At 43.1% G+C, this 22,855-nt stretch overlaps 1 protein-coding gene across 4 annotated transcripts in view; it reads right to left on the reverse strand.

Moving 5' to 3' along the window:
• CLSTN1 (calsyntenin 1) overlaps window positions 1-22,855 on the reverse strand; it is a 64,905-nt gene that overhangs the window by 22,296 nt on the left and 19,754 nt on the right. For 2 of the 4 annotated variants that reach the window (XM_035117899.2, XM_035117897.2), the window contains exons 2-7: window positions 21,002-21,124; window positions 10,255-10,284; window positions 8,416-8,611; window positions 4,590-4,798; window positions 2,316-2,465; window positions 984-1,169 (exon numbers count right to left, since the gene is read on the reverse strand). In XM_035117899.2, coding sequence (XP_034973790.2) covers window positions 984-1,169; window positions 2,316-2,465; window positions 4,590-4,798; window positions 8,416-8,611; window positions 10,255-10,284; window positions 21,002-21,124 — 894 coding nt within the window. The remainder of the gene's footprint in view (window positions 1-983; window positions 1,170-2,315; window positions 2,466-4,589; window positions 4,799-8,415; window positions 8,612-10,254; window positions 10,285-21,001; window positions 21,125-22,855) is intronic. The other 2 variants (XM_035117900.2, XM_035117898.2) reach the window with 1 other exon arrangement.

The raw sequence follows: 22,855 nt of genomic DNA on the forward strand, positions 1-22,855 counted from the left end.
AGCCTACAGTTAAGATTTAATAGTACAACACTATTAGGGATACAGGTGCAGGTTTGCACCTGCCTCTTCCGGCCGTCTGCATTGTTTATGGCCTAGTTCTGGTCTTCCCCAAAGGAGGCAGATGGCAGGAGAAGCTGTGAATAAAGACTTGTGGGATAGCTGATGACACACAACATATAAAGACTGCTATAATTTCACACTATTTCGTGCCAGTGGTGATGTGCATTAGCCACTTCCAGTTCCCCAACAAAAAAGGGAGGGTTATAAACCAGTAACACAAATAAATGAGTTATCCTTTCTGTTTTAAAGGCCACATGCTAAAGGGGAGTGCCCACCTTCCTCCACCTCTGGTCTGTTAATGCTTACGACAGGGATGGCGAGCCTCAGACCTGGGGAGCCAAATGCAGCCCTCCAGGGTTCTCTGTCTGACCCATAGGGCCCTCTCCAGGCTATCCATCTCACTGGTTTTGCTTCACACACTCACTCAGTGTTTTTGCCTCTGATCCTATACCTCTGCTGCCTTGCAGAATATCTTCAGGAGAAGAAAGACTATGGAGTAAACTCTACAGAAATCCAAAGTGCAGTCCCTAAGATGGTTGAATGGCACCTTGTACTTCTGGCAAGTCCTGCAGTCAAGCTGGTGCCAAATGTATTGCTCTGCTTTCCTTTGGATCACACCAGCAAGGCCAAGAGGGGTTTTTTGTTGTCTGCCCAGGTCCCCCAGGTTTGTATCCCATGGAGGTCACTCCAGTGCTGCTGACTCAACATTCTGACTTTACTCCCGGAAATGCACTCTGTTGTCTCTCAAGACAGACGGATGATAACAGCAGCAAAATTGTTTAAATTTATAAAGTTTTAAGATTTTAAAAATACTGATTTGTGGGGAGTGGGTTATGCAGACTGTGCACTGACTATTTGAAATAAGATAAAGATAAAAGGAAGGTGTGGGTTTTCAACAGGCCTGTTGGACCAAAGGAACCTACCACAGAGCCTGTGAAGGGATTTCTCAGAGTAAGTATCTCGGTCACAGCCCTTCCCAATATGGTTGGTCTCCAGCTCAACTGTGGCCTGCACGGAGGTGATGGGCTCATCACATGTCTCCAGATGGATGTTGGGGAAGAGAGCGAGGGAGCCAGTTCCAGGTTCGTACTCCATTCTTTTGCTCCAGCCTGAAGTCATAAATGGAGGGGGTAGGGGAGAACAGTAACGATCCATTAGTACCTCAACCCTGGTACCTCAACCAATCCAATTTTAAAAGAAAGCAGAGAATATAAAGAAGTACAAAACCACTGCCTCAGAAGAACAAAGTTAGGCACTAAAAATATTTTACTTCCTATTACAACCAGGCCTGAACTGAGAACTGAAATGGGTCCAAATGATCTTTTTCTTCTAAGAGTAACTGCAATTACTGTGCCACAACCCTCTCAAACACCTTTCCTAAAGGGAGGAAGGAATAGTATTGGGAACTGGGTGGTAGTTGTCACAAACCAACAGGCCCAGGGTGGGCTTTTTTAGAGTTGGAAGAGACCCTAGGGGTCGTCTAAGTCCAACCCCCTGTAATGCAGGTATCACAGCTAAAGAATCTCTGACAGATGACCATCCAACCTCGATTTAAAAACCTCCAGTGAAGGAGAGTCCACCCTTCCCAGGAAGTACATTCCACCGATTAACAGCTCCTACCCTCAAAAAGTTCTTCCTAATGTTCAGTCGGAATCTCCTGTATTGTCATTTGAATCCTTTGGTTCGGGCCCCCCTCTCTGGAGCAGCAGAAAACAAGCTTGCACCGTCTTCCATGTGACACTGCCAGCCCTTCAGATATTTGAAGGTGGCTATCATATCACCTCTTAATCTCCTCCTCTCCAGGCTAAACATACCCAACTCCCTCAGTTGTTCCTCACAAGGCATGGTTTCCAGACCCTTTATTATCTTTGTTGCCCTCCTGTGCACACAGTCCCAGCTTGTCAATATTGCTCTTAAATTGTGGTGCCCAGAACTGGACACGAAACTCCAGGTGGGGACTGAACAAAACAGAACAGTGGTACCGTTACTATTTTCAGGAGAGGTCAGAACACTGCCTCATGCAGGATGGCCAGAACCCCACTCCCCTCTGTAAGGGTTGACTAGACCCTGGCTCCACCAGGCCTAAACCCAGATTGAAGTGGATCCAAGTAAGAAGTTTCTTCCAGGAATACCTACAGCTGCTCTGCCAACACTCTCAACACCTCCTTTCCCCCAAAAAAGGGTACTGGCAATGGGCACTGGCAAGCATTTCACCGCTGTAACGCTGCATAGGGTGGGTGGGGAACAGCACTAACCTTGCCAGCCTGGCTTGCATGTAGGTTTAATGCTAATCTTCACCAGCACGTCCTCGGCAGCTCTCTTCTTCCCGCAGTCATAGGCTGTCACGGTGAGCTTATACTGGTGCTCCTTGCCGTAGTTCAGCTTCTCTGTGTTCTTAATGTAACCTGACAGCGGGAGAAAAGCATTTGTGTTTTTTTTCAATTGAAAAAAACTGGTGCACTGAAAAGGTTGAGGGGGTGGAGAAGTTGTGAATACAAATTTACTTGGGATGCCTATGCCAAGTTATAGGAGAATTTTCTTGGTGAATGGATTCAGGAAGCAGTTGGAACACGTAGGGAATCAATAGAAAGGAAACCAAAAAATGGGAGAGACCAGGGTTCAAATCCCAGCTCAGCTATGAAGTTCACCAGGTGACCCTGGGAGCGTGTCACTGCATCTCAGCCTAACTTGCCTCACAGGATTGTTGAGGGAATTAAATAAGGAGGGGGAGAACCATGTATACCACTTAGAGCTCTTTGGGAGGAAAAGGTGGGGTATAAATGCACTAAATAAATAAACAAGACACTAACCAAGAAGTTGTGCCTCTTGCATGAAGTGAACTTAAAGAGTCCAGGGCACTCTAGAATGCCAGTTCTCAAAAGTTGCTGCAGACCACTCACTGCAGACCTCAATAGATAACTTAGTGTACTTTTTTTTTGTTCCATAAATTAAAGGATGTGTGTGTTTTAACAATGTTTTTCAGTCTACAGCTCCTGTGTCACAATAAAACCGCTGAGAAATTTGCAGGCACTAGGCCTCTTTAGCCTCTTCAACAACCTGGTCCCGGTCAAAAAGCAGCCTCAATCCCAATCATCAGAAAAGAAAATGAATCCATAAAATGCAGGACCAAGTACAATTCGGCAAGCTTTCTGGAGCCCATCAGAATGGAGCTCATGGTCCACCAGCGGTTTGAGAACCTCTGCTGTGGAATGCACCGATCCCCCCCCCCTGTGACTTTTCATCACAGGGCAGGATGGGCAGCAGAGACACATTAAGTCTTTTTGCAACTTTCCTTAGACACACAACCAGCTCCAAAGCTCTCCAGAACAAAGTTTGAAATACTCCTATTTTGTAGGCTGAAAATTTGAAGCACCAATGAAAAGAGGTATTTTCTACTGTTGCATCAGGGATGAGGAACGTTTGGGTCCTCCAGATCTTGTTGGACTACAATTCCTATCATCCCTGATCACTGACCATGCTGGCTGAGTCTGATGGGAGCTCGTAGAGGACAACAGATTCCTCACCTCTCATTTGTATCTAACGTTAGTCCTAGTATAGGACTAGTATAAGATATTTCCGGAAGAAATATCAACAACCTCAGATATGCTGATGACACAACCTCGATGGCAGAAAGTGAGGAGGAATTAAAGAACCTTTTAATGAGGGTGAAAGAGGAGAGCGCAAAATATGGTCTGAGGCTCAACACCAAAAAAACTAAGATCATGGCCACTGGTCCCATCACCTCCTGGCAAATAGAAGGGGAAGAAATGGAGGCAGTGAGAGATTTTACTTTCTTGGGTTCCATGATCATTGCAGATGGTGACAGCAGTCATGAAATTAGAAGACGCCTGCTTCTTGGGAGAAAAGCAATGACAAACCTAGACAGCATCTTAAAAAGCAGAGACATCACCTTGCCGACAAAGGTCCGTATAGTTAAAGCTATGGTTTTCCCAGTAGTGATGTATGGAAGTGAGAGCTGGACCATAAAGAAGGCTGATTGCCAAAGAATTGATGCTTTTGAATTATGGTGCTGGAGGAGACTCTTGAGAGTCCCATGGACTGCAAGAAGATCTTAAGAAAATCAGCCCTGAGTGCTCACTGGAAGGACAGATCCTGAAGCTGAGGCTCCAGTACTTTGGCTACCTCATGAGAAGAAAGGACTCCCTGGAAAAGACCCTGATGTTGGGAAAGATTGAGGGCACAAGGAGAAGGGGACGACAGAGGACGAGATGGTTGGACAGTGTTCTCGGAGCTATCAACATGAGTTTGATGAAACTGTGGGAGGCAGTGGAAGACAGGAGTGCCTGGCATGCTCTGGCCCATGGGGGTCACAAAGAGTCGGACACGACTAAACGACTAAACAACAACAACAAAGTATAGGGTTGCCACATTTCCAGACAGTTGTTGAGCTTTTCTCTCTCTCTCTAAAATCTCAAAAAAAAAAAATGCCAGATTTAAATGCATTTACGGAGCAGGGTGAAATGGAAACTACCCCTGTATATGCACACACAGTCAATGGTCCTACTCACCATCCTTGTCAATAGCAAAGGGAACATCCGGTGTGACGATTTCATAGCTGCAGATCTGGCTGAACTGGGGAGAGCAGTCGGCATCCACCGCTTCCACTTTCAGGATGTTGTCATACCTCTTGCCCTCAATAACGGCGGCTTTGTAGGACTTCTCTTTAAACACCGGGGCATACTCGTTGACATCGTTCACCTGGATATGCACCGTTGCTCTGGAGACAGAGTAGCAGCCCATTATTGGCATTCAGCAGAGTACAAAAAAAAGAGAGCCAACTACATTCTCTATCAATCAACCAGTTATGGTTTACAGAATACTATCAGTGTTCCAAAAAGCTCTTAGAAAACTAAGATGCCGACGATGCTGACCACTGGGCCGCTGTCAGGGCAAACTGTATTTCAATGTTGGTTTTAAATGTGCTTTAATGTATTTTAACTATTGCTTTTCAACTAGTTCACTTTTATTACTCTGTATTTTATAGTGATTTTTTAAATGTTATATGCCACCTTGAATTCCAAACTAGGAGAAAGGTGGAATATAAATGCATTAAAATAACAGCTGTTGTTGTTGTTTATATTATTATTATTATTGAAACACGGAGGCTACCAATGTGTGGGTAGATAAGGAGTCCAAGTCCGAGATGCGATTTCAACCAACTGCCTATTTTATCTTTCTAGCTATTCCAGTACATGGGAGAGTAATCAAAATGCAGCTTGTTTGTTTTTTAGATCAACCCACAGGAAATCATCCACTGCTCTCAGGGCTCTTCGAGCTACTTGGGCAAAGGCAGACACCATGCTGCCCTCCATTCAAGTTGGTGGCCATCATTGCCCCCTGTGGCATGGGGCTGCATAGTCTAACTATGCACTGTGGGTTCCTTGCAGAGCCAAATTGCCAAGAGTCTTGCTGCAATGCAACATCTGGAGGACACAATGTTAGACTACCTCTGTACTAGGAGGAAGACACAGATGGAGTGCTATCGTTTCCCCATCAGAGGACAAGCAACACAGCTGTCTGGAATTTTCAGCTTCAAGCACCTAGGAGTTACATGCCTGGCAGCAAGCAACAGAGCAGTTTCAAGAAGGCACAATGGGGCAAAGGAACAAGTAATGCCTTGCATCTCTAATGCACATTAAACAGAGATAAAGAAGAATAGGGTTTGCAAGGCACTCGCTGTCCCTCCATGTAACATCCAAAGCTACTCTCATGTCTCAGGCTTTGCAAATGTGGTGTCGGTCATTTATTTTCCCTACTATAAATGGCATCTAATGAATCACGGGAACGGAATAAAGACAGGGCAATTGGCCTGGTCAGCCAGATTTGATAGCTTTTATTACAACAATAGATTTATTGAAGTAAAGGCCAAGTGAGCTCATTTCTTAAAGGCATGAAAATTTGCCACCATAAAGATGACTACAATAGCTTATTTTTAATAGGAAAACCTATAAAGAATATCTGAGACGGCTTCTTGTACTCAAAAGTTATTACAAAAACATGTGACCCTTATCAGTAAGCAAAATACAGAATAAATCAATACGGGATTAAGCTTTGGAAATACAAAACGCTGTCTGGAGCACGTTTCATTTTTAAAATAAATAAACATTTTTTATTTCATACAATCAAACAGCAATATTTAAAGCCTTTAATTTCAAAACTTGCATAGAATTAAATAATTTTACTATTACAGAGCTAGAATAAATATAAGAGATAAAAAAGGATACTTGGGGCTGATGTCTGACTTGTTCTTCATTTTGTTTAATGCTTTTGACTCTTCCTCATTTGTATTAATTTGTATTAATGTGTCCTCATAAACACATGTAATCAATTCCCTGTCCTGAAATTCCCATCTCTCTTTTGAGATATTAAGTTACTTGGTTCCATGGATTTATGCTCTCTCTCAACTTCTCTACCCCCATAGCATATCTGTTAGCTTACCAATATTTACCTGCTCCCATGCTTTATTAGATATAGTTTATTAGGCTTCCGTTTTTCACCCCATGCCTTTGCATAAAGTATTCTAGCCACTGAAGTTATGATATACAGAGCATCAGTCTAATTCACACAACAGTTTTCTTTTCAGCGGGAGCCTAAGTAGGTGTACAAAAAGATCCACTACATATTTGAGATTCCTTGAACCCACTGTTTTGTTTCCCATCAATGAACAAATGCTTTTTGCCAGCTTTGTGGACATGTGAAAGAGAACAGTGATATATAAACTCTGCTGTGTGCTGGAGAGGGGGGAATTTTTGCATGCCATGGAAAAAATGGGGCCCTATATACTGCACATCTAGTGCGGGCCTGTTCCATACGACATATTGAAGGGTTTACAGCATCAGGGCCCACTTCTGTGTATTGGAAAAGAGCACTGATGCTTTCATTCATCCATTCCATTCTTAGGCTGCTCATCAACCAAAGCCTTCTGGACCATGTTAAGAGGCTGGAGAGTAGCTGGGTGTCAGCAGCAACACCCTGTCCAAGCTGTAAAAGATATGCTCAGGAGCAAATCCAAGAGGTACATCTTAGAGAGTGGGATATGACTATGGATTTTCCAACCCAATATGCATCTGGCTCTTTTAGGCATGACAGGTGTATGTATTGAATCCCTTTAATCTGTCTGGTCTTGCTGTAACCAAGTACTATGAAGAGGCTTTGGGTGTGCTGATGACATTAAGCTCTCTAGGGAAAAGGTGGGGGGAGGATCAGTGGATTCTGGGTAGAAAGGGGAACCAATGTTTTTGAGTTCTGAATACAGTATGGTTTTTATTCTGTATATTTTCTGTGTTTGTCCTGATCTTCAATAAACATTATATTTAAAAACAAAACAAAAGTAATGAAATACCAGCTTTTGGGAAGGCATTTGGGAAAGTGCCATACCCTAGTGATAGCGATCCCACTTTGCATACAGAAAGTCCCAAGGAAGGATCAATCCCTGGAATTTCCAGATAGTGCTGGAAAAGACTCCCTTGCCTGAAACCCGTGAGAGCCTCTGCCAGTCAGTGTAGACAATACTGAACTAGATGGAACAACTGGTTTCATCTATTAGAGGGGGAAAAAAGAACTGCTGTATTTTAAGCACAGAAATCTTTGAATTTATGCATTGCATTTAGGGAAGCCTGAGGGGAAAAGAAAATGTCTAATAACTTTGGTCAATGCTCAAGCAGTGATAATGATGCATAATAGACTGTCCCTATTTTCATTTGAGGAATGTTGGAGGGTATAGTATAGTCCAGGCTTCCTCAACCTTGGCCCTCCAGATGTTTTTTGCCTACAACTCCCATGATCCCTAGCTAGCAGGACCAGTGGTCAGGGATGATGGGAATTTTAGTCTCAAAACATCTGGAGGGCCGAGGTTGAGGAAGCCTGGTATAGTCCACACTGACTAGCAGCAGCTCTCTAGGGTTTCTACCTCAGCCCTATCAGGAGATGCTGGGGATTGAACCCGGGACCTTCTGCATGCAAAGCAGGTACTCTACCACTGAACATACCTTTATTTACCTCTTTCCCTCCTACCCCACGTTTATTATTAAAAACCAAAGCATTGTTTACGACTGCAAACAGCCTTGAATGCACTGGCAGCTTATGAAGGTGGCAGAATGATTTTTAATCAAGAAGGTAATGTATGGGCAGATCAATGCAATTTAGGGTCTGGGTGCAGCTGGGAACTCTTCTGGTACCAAGACCACCCATTGAGCATCTATCACTGTCGCCAGCCGGTATTAATTCATTCATTCAAGGGCAGACTACAAAGAAGAAGAAACCGCATCCGGGGGGGGGGGGGAGAGATGCCTAAATCAGAGCCTCCCACCTCCCTCTCTCCCACGCTGTACTTACTTGTGGGATTTCTTCATATTTGCTCCGTCTGGGCCCTTCCCACAATCATAGGCCTGGATGGTGAACGTGTAGTCCTTCTGCAGCTCACAGTCCAGTTTCTCTTTGGATCGGATCATCCCCTCCCCGGTGGATTTATCCACCACCACCGCTTCAAAAGGGACATTTTGGCCGTGGATTTTAAACCCACAAATCTCACCTATGAGATTCAAAGTAACTCCAGTTAGCATTTCCAGGTAACAGAGCATGCACAGCGGGGTGGTTTCTTTTGTTTTGCTTTTTAAATGCAATTGTATGTGTGTGCAGCCAAGGGTTTGTGAGGGTCTGTGGACAAAGCAAAGAGGCAACTGTGCTTTTAAAGATGGGTGAGTTCCGGCAAGTTTGTTTTTAAAATAAAAATAAAAAGGCATACATTTTGCTTTCCAAGCAACTGGGTTTTTTTTTATTTACTTTGCATCCATTCATGCAGGAATACAAAAAGAGAGAGAGAGAAAGAGAGATGTAGACAGGCATTTCACAGGAGTACTTGAGATGCACTCTAGGGCAAAAGAGTAAGAGATCTTAGGGGAGCGAACAGCCAAGGCCACGGGGGGGGGGGGATCTTCTATGCCAAGCTACTGGGAAATAGCTGGGCAGCTTTGCTGGATTTTGACCAGAGCAGGAGGTTATAATGCACCGTTACAAAGTTGGGAGAGGGAACGGGGGGAAAGATGGAAAGAAAAGCTTCAAGGTATATAGAAGATTCAGCACCACAATTAACATGAATTCTGTCAATTGATCAAAAGGACAAAGTCTTCCTGTGCAATGTACCTGGCATTTTAAAAAAAAAAGAAGTCAGGGAATCAGAATGAACTACTGAATGAGAAAAGGTAGAAATACCAACTTTTTCAGGCATCCATTTCAACCTACTAACTTGGAACTGTCCTCTATACTCTTACTTTGTGGTTCAGCTCTAAACCATAACATAAACAGAAGAGAGTGATATAGGCCCAGTGCAAGGACAAACTATTTCTACTGTTGTGCCTACGGTTGTGAGATTTGGGATGTCCCACCTGTTCACACACTCTTTTCCCTCGGCTTCCTTCTTGCACATAATTGCCATCTCTCTCTCCTTTTCAGAGCTATCCATAGTAGAGTTACATCTCCACTAATACTACAAGCACAGTTAAGTTTCAAACTAGAGTGTGCAAGCCTACAGTGGTTATACCACTTTGAAACTAACCATTGTTGCTTCAGTACAGATGTAACCAAGCACCATGGTTAGCTCTGAAAAGGGAAGGCAAGCTGGAAGGCAAGGGAGGCTGAAAGAATAAACATGTTTGTGGGTGTCTCCATCTCCAAGATTACGAATATTATACCTGCATGGGCTACAACTAAGTCCAGCTTAGTTGTATCCAGCTTAGTTGTATACAAAGTGACCAACAATCTATACCATGAATTGCTGGTATGCAGTACTGTATACAATTCGTTGCTCCAGTTGGCAAAAGTTTTGGGATAACTTTACTTGTTTCAATATATGACTAGAACACCCTCAGAAAGGGAAACTATTAGAGAAAACACTCAGAAAACACATTTACCAGAACTATACACAGCCTAAGTATTAAACTGCACAGTTCAAATGGATGTCTGATTTACCGATATTTCTAGCCAAGGGTTGGTAACATAACATTTTTCTATCAATATATTTTGAGGGTGGTGGGGTCGGGGAGGAAAAAACTGGGATAATAAAATGGGGTCAAAGAGCATGACAGGATCTTCTGTTTAAGTGCTGATTCCCCATTTCATAACCAAAGTTAGTGGGTTAATATTCATAAAAGGGGGATAGAAAGAACCCTTTATCACCTTCTTTGGTGACTGTCACCTCAAAACTCTCTAAAGGGAGAAAAGATAAACCCAAGTCAGTAATACAAGAAAGACTGAAAAGGGAGCAAATAAGGAAAAGGTCAAAGATGTAGACATTTACACAGAAAACCTTCGAACATTTCTCTTTTTTAAAAAAAATCAGAATCAAACGGTCAGAACCAGATCTTCACCTTACTCCTTTCTTTCAAGTTCAGAGACACCAAAGATGCAATTTCACGTTAACACATTTTCAACATCACTCATTTCCTTCTTCCAGTACTTTGGAATTTACATACTTGTTCTGAACTATATCTATATTTAAGAGCTCAAGGCTGCCATCCTATGCCAACTTACCTAGGACCAAGTCCCACAGCCACCCCAGTATATTGCCTATTGTATCAATATCATATTCACTTGTAGCAGTGAAGCCTTCAGCACTTGACTGGTTGAGCTGATGTGGCAGTGCAGGATGTGCAGCAGCCCAGGTGCTAAACATTCTGCTGTTAAGACTTCTGTGAGGGAAGCTGAAGCTGTCAGTTTGCCTGGGATTAAGAATCCCACAAGGGGGTGGGAATCCCACAAGGGGCAGATGGAGGACTCTGAAAGCAATTCTGGGACACAGAGAAGGTACAAAGGCAGGGCATCCAACATCAGCAGACTAAGAAAGAAAAACTGGAGATGTGTAGGTACTGGTAGGTAGAAGCTTGAAGGGCAGAGGAAATGGGAGTTATTAGAAACATAACCTCATAGAAACAAAGGAAGCTGCCTTATACTGAGTTGGTTCATCTATTGTGGCTCACTGTTGTCTACAAACAGGCAGCATCTTTCCAGGATTTCAAGAAGAGGTCTCTCCCAGCCAAAGAATTGAACCTGGGTCTTTTGCATGCAAAGCAGATGCTCTACCCTTGTGAGTTATGTACCTTCCCCACTCCTGGTCTATCTAGTCAGACACTTGCTGTCTGTTATGCTACAGGGCAGAAAACCACACTATGGGGAACAAATGTGCCAGGTCTTCCCCAACAAGCATTAGGAAGGCAAGGCTGCAGAGAAAGCTCAGCAGGGGGCAAAGTGGGCTGTCAAAGCATTTGCTGAATGTTGAAGCATGGCTGCCTGCATCTTCTGGCCACCAGGCTGTGCAAGTGCTGCTGCCAGAAAGGGTTGTGGAAAGATGAGCGGTACCCATGTGCTTGTCGCAGCTCCAGCAGCCCATTAACTGCAGCCTTCTGCTTTCCAAATGCAAGTGAGTCTGTGCAGCAGAAGTAGCAATGCACTTCACTTTAAATAATGTTCACTCATTTTAAGAAGTAATACATGCCTGTTATCTAAAGGTTGTGTGGGTACCAACTTGCAAGTATCTTACAGAGTAACCTAGTTGGAGGAGAGAGCTGAAGAGGGAATTATGTACTGTACCCTGGCTGAGTTTTATCAACAGGCAGATAGATCTCTTATGACTAAGAAGCCGCCTCAGTAACTATAATCTTGTTTTAGGCTCAAAACCCCAGAGTATCTGAGGCAGTAAGGCAGACATGTATTTTATTGCAACAGTGTAAGCTTTCTGAAAAACACAACTTTAATCATTAGCCCAACCCTGCAGGAATTGTGTTACTTCAGAATTCTGTACAGCATCAGTAAACCCTGCTGGATCACGTAAAGGCTCATCTGGTCCAGCATCCTGTTTTCACAGTGGCATAACAGATGCCCCACTGGGAAGCCTGCAAGCAGGACCTGAGCACAAGAGCAGCTTTCCTCACTTGTGAATCTCAGCAACTAGTATTTAGAGCAGGCATCCCCAAACTGCGGCCCTCCAGATGTTTTGGCCTACAACTTCCATGATCCCTAGCTAACAGGACCAGTGGTCAGGGATGATGGGAATTGTAGTCCAAAACATCTGGAGGGCCGAAGTTTGGGGGTGCCTGATTTAGAGGCACACTGTGGCTAGCAACCACTGATGTCCCATGAGTCTATCTTAAAGCCATCCAGGTTGGCAGCCATTATGCCATCTTGTAACAGCCATTATATGCTGTGCCTGTTACCAGTAAATGTGGAAAAGCCTTGAAAGGTGACATGCTACTTCTAAATGGATGCCTGCACCAGGCACTACAACTACCTCTTCCAATAAAAATGACTCTCAAAAGAAACACATGAAATAGGAATGTCCTGTTAAAATTAACTGGACCCAAATCAATGCCGAAACACATGACTTTTTTTTAAGTCACACAAACAGAAAGTGTTTTCTTGAATAGCAGTTAAGAGAATGCTCCTGCGTGTAATTATACATCATTATATTATTATTATTATTACTAGTATTACTTTTATTAATAATAATTTATTATATTTCCTACTCTTTACCAGCAGGTCCCATGCTTCATCTATTAGCAGAAGGAGAACAAGAGTGTGGGTCATGCAGACCTTCTTAGGCAAGGTCAAATGGTGGGGGCCATAGCAGAAAAGACCCTACTCGTGTTCCCAAACATTTCACTTCTGAAAAGGTGTGAATATGAAGTACGGCCTTCCTTCCTATCCAACAGGACTGAAAGAATGCCATGGGAACAGCATTTCTTGATTTTCAATGCAGACCTACCCAATTATTCTGCCCTCATTGGCCAGGCACAGCAAATATTACCCTCCTGGGAAAGGAACTCAAGACAGTGTATTTGGGAAGTCAATGGGTCAATGAGGGTACAAAACCTCTTGTTCCGCCCCTGCAAGTAGACTTCAGACAAGTTCCCCACCCAGAGGGCTAAATACAAAAAGCTCATGAAAATGCTAGAGTACCAATAGTTCTGGCACAGGAATGAGTTTCATAAACAATTTCCACAGGGAATGGTAGCTGCCGTAGCTTCTTGCAGCAAAAATCAACTGTCTTTTGCTATCTTAAGGACAAGCTGTGTTATGGCATAAACTTTCACGACTAGCCATGAAATTGGCGCTTTTTACAGCAGCAGACTGGTGACATTTTATTGAGCATTGCAGAGAGGACTGCATTATCACCAGAAAGAAACAGTACTAGACAGCACATATATTTGGCATTGGTAAGCTACTCAAGCAGTTATCTCAATTTAACTCACAGGGGTTCAGCTATTTCACATTGTATTCTTCCTTATCAATAACTGCTTGTGAATAGTTTCCTGCTCTACTAAAGATGTTAATTTACTCAGCACTGGTGAGATGATCGTATTATCACCAATCTGCTACTGTAATGGATTTGCCTATTTAACTTACATTTAAAGCTCTTATTGATTGCTGGTTGCAATTTTTACATCTCCTTGCTGCTCAACTCCCACCTTAATGATTTTCTCCTGTACTAGTCCAATGAAAAAATTATGTCATAATAAAATTTTGTTACGCCTTTAAAAAGGTGCCACAATACACTCTGTTGCTTTTTCTTCAAAAACACTATGCTTTTCTTGAAGCAAACATTCCCATGAAAACATTAAGAGCCTAGTCTATGGCTGCAGGAGGGCATGATGGCAAGAAGCCCAACAGCGAAGCGGAGGAGGAGAAGGAGGGGGAGACAGACAAGAAAGAAGTGTGTTGATGTGACACAGTTGCCTTTTGAAAATAAAAAGTCTGCACAGCTCTTGGCCACTTTAATTGGTCTCTTAAACTCCTTTGTCAATGCCAGTCAATGCCAACCTTTGCCATGAGGCGATTCGAGCATCACACTTCTTGGCATCCCTCTGTCAGAACTAATCTATCCAGGAACACTCCTCGATTCCCCAAACATTGACTGCAGTGGCATTAAGACCAGTACTCAAGCACTGAGAAACCTTCTCCCACCCCCCATATTGACCGATTATCACTTTCATGTGAAGCACATGAGCAAAACAAAATTAACAGGCAAATATTTGAAATTTAGGGCCTGGAGTATTTGAAGTAGAAATAGCTCTTTGAATTAGGGTAACTGAGTTGAATTCCAACCCTGTTCTACATTGACCCTGGGGAGAGGGAGGACAGAAACAAGCATTTATTCAGACAAATTCCAAGCATGTCACTAATTGGGCTTTGAAGTGTGGCACTCATTTGGCCACTCGCTGTTCTACAGAAAGGCCAGGAATTTCACTCAAACAAACATTTCTGAACACATTAGGGAGTCTTAAAAAACAACACCCATAATATGGCCAAAAGGAGTGTTTTGGGGCCTGTTCTGCATATTCTAATAATTGAACAGACAAGAGGTCACAGTTTCAATATGTGCTCCAGATTTTCAGGGCACAATTAATGGGTATAATGTTTCTGCCAGAGTTGCACAGTCAGTTGCACAGTTGCACAGCTTAAAAACAACAACCAGGGAACCAGAAAATACAGCTTCTTAAAACAATGCTGAAATACAGCACTCAGCATTGGATTTACCTACAATCAAGAAAAGTGGAAGGTCAAGACTGGAGCAGATTATGGGTTCTCCAACCAATGAACTGTGCCCTCCAATAGAAACAGTTACACTTTTGATGAACTGCAGTCATGCAGGTGTATTCCTCACAGGTACACATAATTGGAAGTGATGTGACCTCAAGCAATGCACTTACAGCAAAGGTCTTCCAGAGAGTGCTCTAGTTTTGAATCTCTGTGGTGCCTTCCCACTCAAACAAAGGTACTTAATACCAGATAAGACTACTGGCCAATCTGGTCCCTTATTATCCACTCTAATTGACCTGATCCAATGAATTGGAGATGCTGTGGAGGCTGGACCTGGAACCTTCTCTTGCAACTGATACCCCCCCTATGGTAGCGTCATTCTACACTATAGTTCTTTCTACCTTCAGAGATAGAAAAGATGCCCTTCAAGGAAGCTTGCTGACCATTATTTGTCTGCTCAACAGTGGCACCCACCGGGACTGGTAGGCTGGAAAGCAGCCAGGCAACGGCAAGTAATTCTAGATTTCCCCCCATCCTCTTCTCTGCTGAATTCTACCAAAGGGCAACACTGAGGCTAAGGTAGAGGAAGCTGACAGGCAGAACCAATCCCTAGGCTGATTGTAAGCAAGAAGACAGGCAGGGGCTGGCTGAGGGCAGTGCCATATTCACCTTAATGGACCACCCCCCACTGTTTAGTAGTGGCAAAGGACAGCCCCACACCTATCTATCCTAAACGTGACAGTTCCAAGGTTCTAGGGTGGACACAAATAACTGTCTAGTCTTCAAACACTGGTCTGTTCCGTCTGCACTCCAACATCATCCGTACACAGATGGAAATTCACTGAAAACAAATAACAGCTAGAAAGAAAAACCCAATTTGAAGCCATAAAGTTTATGTTTCATTTAATTTTCATTTCACTTTTAATTTGTATACCACCTTTCTAGGTTTACAAGGCGGTTTACCAGCTGAAGAAATAACAAAACATACAACAAAGATCACACATATTATAGCACTGCAATTCAATAGGAATAAGCCATAATAAAATACAGTATATTACTTAAAATAAATGACTTATACCAAGTAATATTCAATAATCCATTAGAATATAACAGTACTGTGCACTATAAAGTTCACTCTCAAAATATCAGCAAATAGTATCAAACAGAAATTCACTCTCAACAATTGCAATGAATCTTTTATTAAATTATAATCAATGAAAATAACAGCAAAATTACAATACATAAAATGCCACAATATATAAAAAAAAACACGTATATCAAACCTTTATACCAAGGCAGATTCCTCCTAACATTCCTGCTTGAGTGATGTCAAAAGCTCTCCCTGCCCTGCCCTAAGCCCAATATTATCAATTTACAAATTAGCCAGCAAACCTAGTTACAGGAATTTATCCATTCCTATCTGTTAATTGGAACTGACAAGGCCAACGCCCCTCTCTGATCACTCACTCAAGCACGGCTGTTTGCTTCCCCTCTTTGCCTATCAATTAAACTCCCATACTACACATTTCGCCAGCTGCAGCCAGGATGGCAGCACCGCTCACTGCTCTAAACAAACAAGGACTGGCAGCACAACCAGGAGAGACGCAGACATCAGCAATCACTCACCGGAACATGAGCTTCCTGTAAATTGCAAGTGGGGAGAGAGGAAGGAATACTGATAGAAGCTTAAATTTTGTGGGTTATTTTTTAAAAAGATGAATCCACAATGCTTAGACATGCTGCATGAGGACTTTTATATCCTGTACGCAAGCACTTCCCTTAAAATGGAGACTTAAATCATGCACAATGGCAAATTCCTACTTTTAACACACCATTATTAATATAGGACGGTGTGGAGAATCAGCTGGGGGGGAAGCCAATGGTAGTCCTACTCAAGAGCAGATCCAATGAATTTAATGGACATGATGAACTTTAGGTCCATTCATTTAAATGGGACACAACCCAAAGTAATTCTTCTTGGAAGTAAGCAAGCTATGTGCACACACTATATTAAAGCTTCTGTTTAATTCCAGAGTTTTTATCTCTCTCTCTGTTTTGAGACAGAAGAGACCGGCTGATCTCATTACGGTTGCTGAGAATTGCAAGTGAGGAGAGTGCTGTTGCGGTCAAGTCCTGCTTTTGGACTTCTTATGCATGGCCACTGTGAGAAAAGGACACTGGACTAGATGGGACTTTGGTCTGACCCAGAGCTACAGGGTTCTTCTTATGTTCACGGCACCTGTGGGAGCATTTGGGGGGTTTTGTGGGTTTTTTTACTGTAGGATAAGGGTAGAGGAACATGTGGGCTTTGAGATGTTCCTTGACTACAACTCCTATTATCCCTGATCACTGGGCCATGCTGGCTGGGGCTGATGGGAGTTGGAGTCCAACAACATCCAAGTTTATTTGAGAGATCACTGTACCCCTTATATACTCAGTAAAAAGGTAAAGGTAAAGGGACCCCTGACCATTAGGTCCAGTCCAGTGCATTATGCAGGAGAATCATGCCCCAGAATACCAGTTGCTGGGAACCCCAAGTGGATAGTGCTACTGCTTGCTGCATGCATATTCAGCTTGCAGGCTTCCCACAGGCATCTCATTGGCCACTATAAGTACAGGATGATGGACTAGATAGTCCACTAGTCTGGTCCAGCAGGCTTGTCTTACATCCTCATGTCCTAGGAACAAAGGAAGCTGCCTTATACTGAGTCAGACCCACTAATTCACCTAGCTCAGCATTGTACACAATGACTGGCAACGGTTCTCTTGAGTTTCAGACTGGGTTCTCTCCCAGCCCTACCTGGAGATGCCAGAGATTGAACCTGGGACCTTCTACATGCAAAGCAGGTGCTCTACTGCTAAGCTACAGTAAAGACATGATTTATCTGCCTAAGATCTCAGATTTAGTTATTTCTAGCTACAGATAAAATGGTCTTGGGCAGGGCAGCTATGCCTAACCCTTAGCTCTCCTTCTGAAGCAAGCAGCGTAGCAAACATTGAAACAATAATGAAAATTGGACTACAAACTGTTCCTGAAGCTGAACAAAGTAATCAAAACAACCCCCCCTTTAAGCTCCACAATAAAGCCAATGTTCTCAATAGAACAGACTGGTGTGTGTGTTTGAAAACCAAAGTGTGGCAGGTTTGTACAGGTCAGAATGAAATATAGACATAATAAACGCAATGAACTTGCTATCTTAACGTTTTGTCTGGTTGTGAATATTGCCAGATTGGTTTCCCAATCAGGGACTTGGTCCTGTAAAAGATTTTACTTAGCAAACGGTTTATTCAGACAAACCACTAATTAAAAGCTTATGTTAATAGCAAGGAATAGACTTGACACCAAATGGTCTCCTGCACATAATCTCCTTATGCCTGATCAATCAAGGGGCAACCTGTGGGATGTGTTTTTTAATCCCTTTATTGACTGAAGTAGACTTTAAAGCAAGTTGCTGATGATGGTAACAACCTAGCAAAACAAAGTAGTAGCAGAAGAAATTGTCCACAGGTTGGAACTGTTCGATTTCTTAGTTGCCCTTTACCATGAGGTCCCAGGGCAGGCTACAACAATTTAAAATTCAGTATTAAAAACAGTTTAAAACAAATTAGTCAAGGGAATTGAGTGGGTCTTGTAAATGTATGTATCTCAGGTGTCCAGGGTAAAGAGGTGCGTCTTCAGCATTTGACAGAAATTATATAATGGTGCTAGGGACGCGGGTGGCACTGTGGGTTAAACTACAGAGCCTAGGGCTTGCTGATCAGAAGGTCGGCGGTTCGAATCCCCACAACGGGATGAGCTCCCGTTGCTTGGTCCCTGCTCCTGCCAACCTAGCAGTTCGAAAGCACGTCAAGTGCAAGTAGATAAATAGGTACCGCTCCAGCGGGAAGGTAAATGGCGTTTCCATGTGCTGCTCTGGTTCACCAGAAGCAGCTTAGTCATGCTGGCCGCATGACCTGGAAGCTGTACGCTGGCTCCCTCGGCCAATAGAGAAGATGAGCGCCACAACCCCAAAGTCGGTCATAACTGGACCTAATGGTCAGGGGTCCCTTTACCTTTTTATATAATGGTGCTAGATGCCCCTCAGAGCTGCCACAGGGAATGCCCTCTCCTGGGCATCTACCCCAAATTTCTAAGGGCAGTGGAATTACCAAGAGGGCCCCCTCTGCTAATCTTAACACCCAAGAGCGTCTTTTGGGAAGAAGGAGGTCTTGCACATTTTTGGTAGTTATCCAGTCCAGCTGCTTAACCCCAACACAGTACAGCCCCCTTCCCTGTACATAATGATGCGTGTCCAGCTTTTTTCAAAAAGAACTCCCAACAGCTGCTTCATCCATTGTCAAAATGCTTTTCAAGTTCCCACAGCAATTATGGGGAATGTTCTTGTCTCCAGGGTTAGAATCTCACCAATATATAAGCTAATCGCCAAATGGCACCTTAAGCCTGGGTTACAGTCACCACAATGGTATACAGTGGTACCTCGCAAGACGAATGCCCTGCAAGACTAATTTTTCGCAAGACGAATGCGTCTTGCGATCTGATGGTGACTCACAAGACGAATTCGTTTTGTGAAAAATTGTCTTGCGAATCGCGGTTTCCCATAGGAATGCACTGAAATTTAATTAATGTGTTCCTATGGGCAAAAAAAGAAATTTCAATGCATTCCTATGGGAAACCACAATTTGCAAGACGAATTTTTCGCAAAACGAATTGACTTGCGGAACGAATTAAATTCGTCTTGCGAGGTACCACTGTATTTGGCATCACCACACCAAGTGTGATGTTTGTTGTTGTTATTATTAATTTCATTTCTATACGGCTTTATATTGCAAGAAAAAAATATATCAGTGGTTTACAACACATCAAACCAAACAATACAGAATAAAAACAAATCCAAGCTTTAAGGAAAATATTTCAGATCCTTCTCTAGGTGACATTTTGCTTTTTCCATGTACATATATGTTTACCTACTTAATTTACATTAAGATTATCTGAAGAAGTGTGCATGCACACGAAAGCTCATACCAATGACAAACTTAGTTGGTCTCTAAGGTGCTACTGGAAGAAATTCTTTAATTTACACAGTTCCTCCACAGCAGAAGTACTCTAGAAAGCCAGTGTGGTAGAATGGTTAAGAGTGTCACACTAGGACCTAGGAGATCAGGGTTCAAATCCCCACTCAGTCATGAAGCTCACTGGGTGACCTTGGACCAGTCACAGCCCCTTAACCTACCTCACAGGGTCATTGTAGGGATTAACTGAGGAGGGGGTGAGCCATGTACTCCTTGGAGGAAAAGGTGGGGTGTAAATGCAATAAATACACTCTTCTGCTTACCTGCTTAAAGAAAGCTGGAGGGGTCAGGCAGATGGAGATGTCAATTGCCAACCTGGCACCCAGAGATCTCCACATGGTTGCAATCGGACCCACTCCAGTCATAAAACACGGCTGGCTAATTTCTAGCACTGCTCCTCTTTGCACAATTAGTGTGAGCCCTCTCTAGGCAAGATTGTTGTGCTTCTTCTTGCATTAGCACACTGGAAGTAGCTGCACAGTTCCAGAAGGGTAACCACATTTGTTGCTTTAGCTGCAACAGACTTCACTGGCACAGACCCTGACTTGTTAACAAATGATCACTGGATATCACATCCAAAACAGCACAGAACCCTGTGGCACCTTTAAAGATTAAAGGGTTTTATTCTGGCATAAGTCGTCATGGAACAGAGGCGACATCAGACACTGAGAAAAGCTTATGCCATAATAGACCTGTTAGGTCTTCAAAATGCCAGAAGCCTCCTGTAATTTTAGCTATCGGTACATGTTAAATCTTGTCTAAATAAAGTGGAACTATTATGAAACATGCACCCAGAGAACAGAAGTCGTATTATTTCATCAATCTTTCATTTCAATTAATGCAATCCTGAATCTATTAAATCCAACACTTCTGCAGTAGACCATAGACATAACTGTCTCAAATCTAGTTTAGATGTTCTCCTCAGAAGTGCTACTTATTAACCAGGTTGCCCTGCCTTGCACAGGCAAACTCTGGTTTGTATCCAATGCTAGTTCTACTCAAAGTAGCCCCACTGAATTTAACAGTCTAATTTGGGTCTGTTGCTTTCAGTGTGTCTACTCTGAGTACAACTTAAGTCAGATACAACCTTGTGTTTTCCCTCATTCCTGGGTGTGGATTTTTGTACTTGTCCTTGTCGAAGACTGTATTGGTTATCTCCTCAGCTCTGTCTCATCATTTGCAATCATTGGTTTGGCATAACAGCACATTAGACTTTAATCTAATGAGTGCATTGCCACCTTACATGAATTATTTCTGGACAAATTTCTCACACTTTCAAAAGACACGCAACAGTTAACATAAAATACCAAGATGCCCGTACCTGCAAAACGGAGAGGTGCATCCTTATCCAGTGCTATTAATGGGGGATCCAACAGTACTGTGTTGTCGTTTTCTGTAACTATGCCATGGTAAGTTGTTTCAATCCACGGTTTGTGCTTGTTAACTAAGACAGGGAGAGAAAAGCAAGGTGAAGAATATATCAAGAAAAATTCTACTTAATTTAAAAGTGTAACAGATTGTACCCAGCTAAATCCTACACATTCAACCCAAATTAGCCATTTCCATTAATTTCAATGGATCTACGTTAGATACAATGTAATGTTTTGATGCTATACTTCCATTTGGGGACACTATGTTCACCAGGAAAAGGCCCCCATGAAGCAGCAGTTTGACAATAAAGATGATTCATTTTGAAGTAGTTTACAGAGTGTCCTTTTCCAGCATTCAAGAGGGACCAGATTATGCCAACAGCAGTAATTTTCACACTAGTAGTGTGAAGCCATGCATCAATGCTAATCTGGCCCAAGCTTTGTGAGAAAAATGGAAATTCTTACCATGAACCTCTATGGAGAGCATTCCTGAAGCTTGGCAAGGGAAGAAGCAGGCCTGTGATTCTGGCCACAAGAAAAGGAGACGCAGTAGGTCTCCCTCCTCACATCCCTCCAGCTGCAGGAATGCCCCCCAGAAACCCATGGGAAAGATGACCCTTCACATGCCCTCTCAAATATCTGCTCAACTAGTGGAATGTTGTTACATGTTATGTTTGCTGAGGTCCTACATCATTCATTTAAACCAAGGCCACATTCCCTTCTGAGGGCCACATGCTAGTGGCCAGTGGTGGATGGGGCCAGTGGCAAAAGTGGGCAGAACAATGAATGCAAATGCTACCTTTGTCTCATGGACTATTTTCTACACACATTTACCCCGCTCTCTGTCCTCTTTCCTGCCAAGAAAGAGCTTATTATTGGAGTTGAAGGACACATTCCAACCAGGCAAAAGCACTCGGGATGCAAAGCAGGGCCAGTGAGGGGGGAATAGCTCCAACTGACAGAGAGGCCTGGTTCCCCGTTGCTGCTGCAAACCTAGACAGTCAGTCACAGATAGCAGGACAAGATATGCCCTATTGCTCAGTTTTTGTGTAGATTATAGCAGCCAACCAGGACTTTAATCAAGTTAAGTACCGGTAATGCACAAGGTGTCCCTAATATGGCTTGGTTTTGGACATGAACAGAATGTTAATGCTACAGAGGCGACCCTGCGCACCGATTTGAAACTCCACAGCGATGTGCTTTCAGTATTTCGTCTAATCCAACTGCAGCATATAAAAACTCCTAAACTTGCAGATGAAGACTAAAAACTAAGGAGAAGCTCAGTGAGATTTCTTCCAAAGTATGTATGTGTGGCCTTACAGCCTTAAAAGCAGGCCTTGTGGAAGCTGTGGCTTTCCATATGTGATTGGACCACAACTCCCATAATCTTTGATAGCTGATCACACTGGCTGGGGCTGATGGGCAATGAAGTCCAGCAAATATTGGAGGTCCACAAAGGTTCCCTACGTACTGCTTAACATCAATGCAATGCTCCCTACACCAAACATGAAGTTTACCGTTCTACATTTAAACCTCCAATAACATGCCATATACTGCCTCTTCTACTACATCTTAGCATCTTCAACTCCCACCATAGTTACCAAAAAGTATATTTAAATGCGATTTTGAAACAAGTTTTATTTGCATTATGTTGAATACTGTCATGCCTAGCCATGACATTGTGCTAGGCATGAAGGCCTCAGAGGGTGAACTTGACACCACTGAGAAACAGGCAGGGACCCATAATTCCAATGCTGAAGATCCCCTTGAGGGGCCCTCTGGGTTAACACCTGAAAAAGAGCCTC

The sequence above is a fragment of the Zootoca vivipara genome, chromosome 6 (assembly GCF_963506605.1).
Source record: "Zootoca vivipara chromosome 6, rZooViv1.1, whole genome shotgun sequence".
Classification (NCBI taxonomy): domain Eukaryota; kingdom Metazoa; phylum Chordata; class Lepidosauria; order Squamata; family Lacertidae; genus Zootoca; species Zootoca vivipara.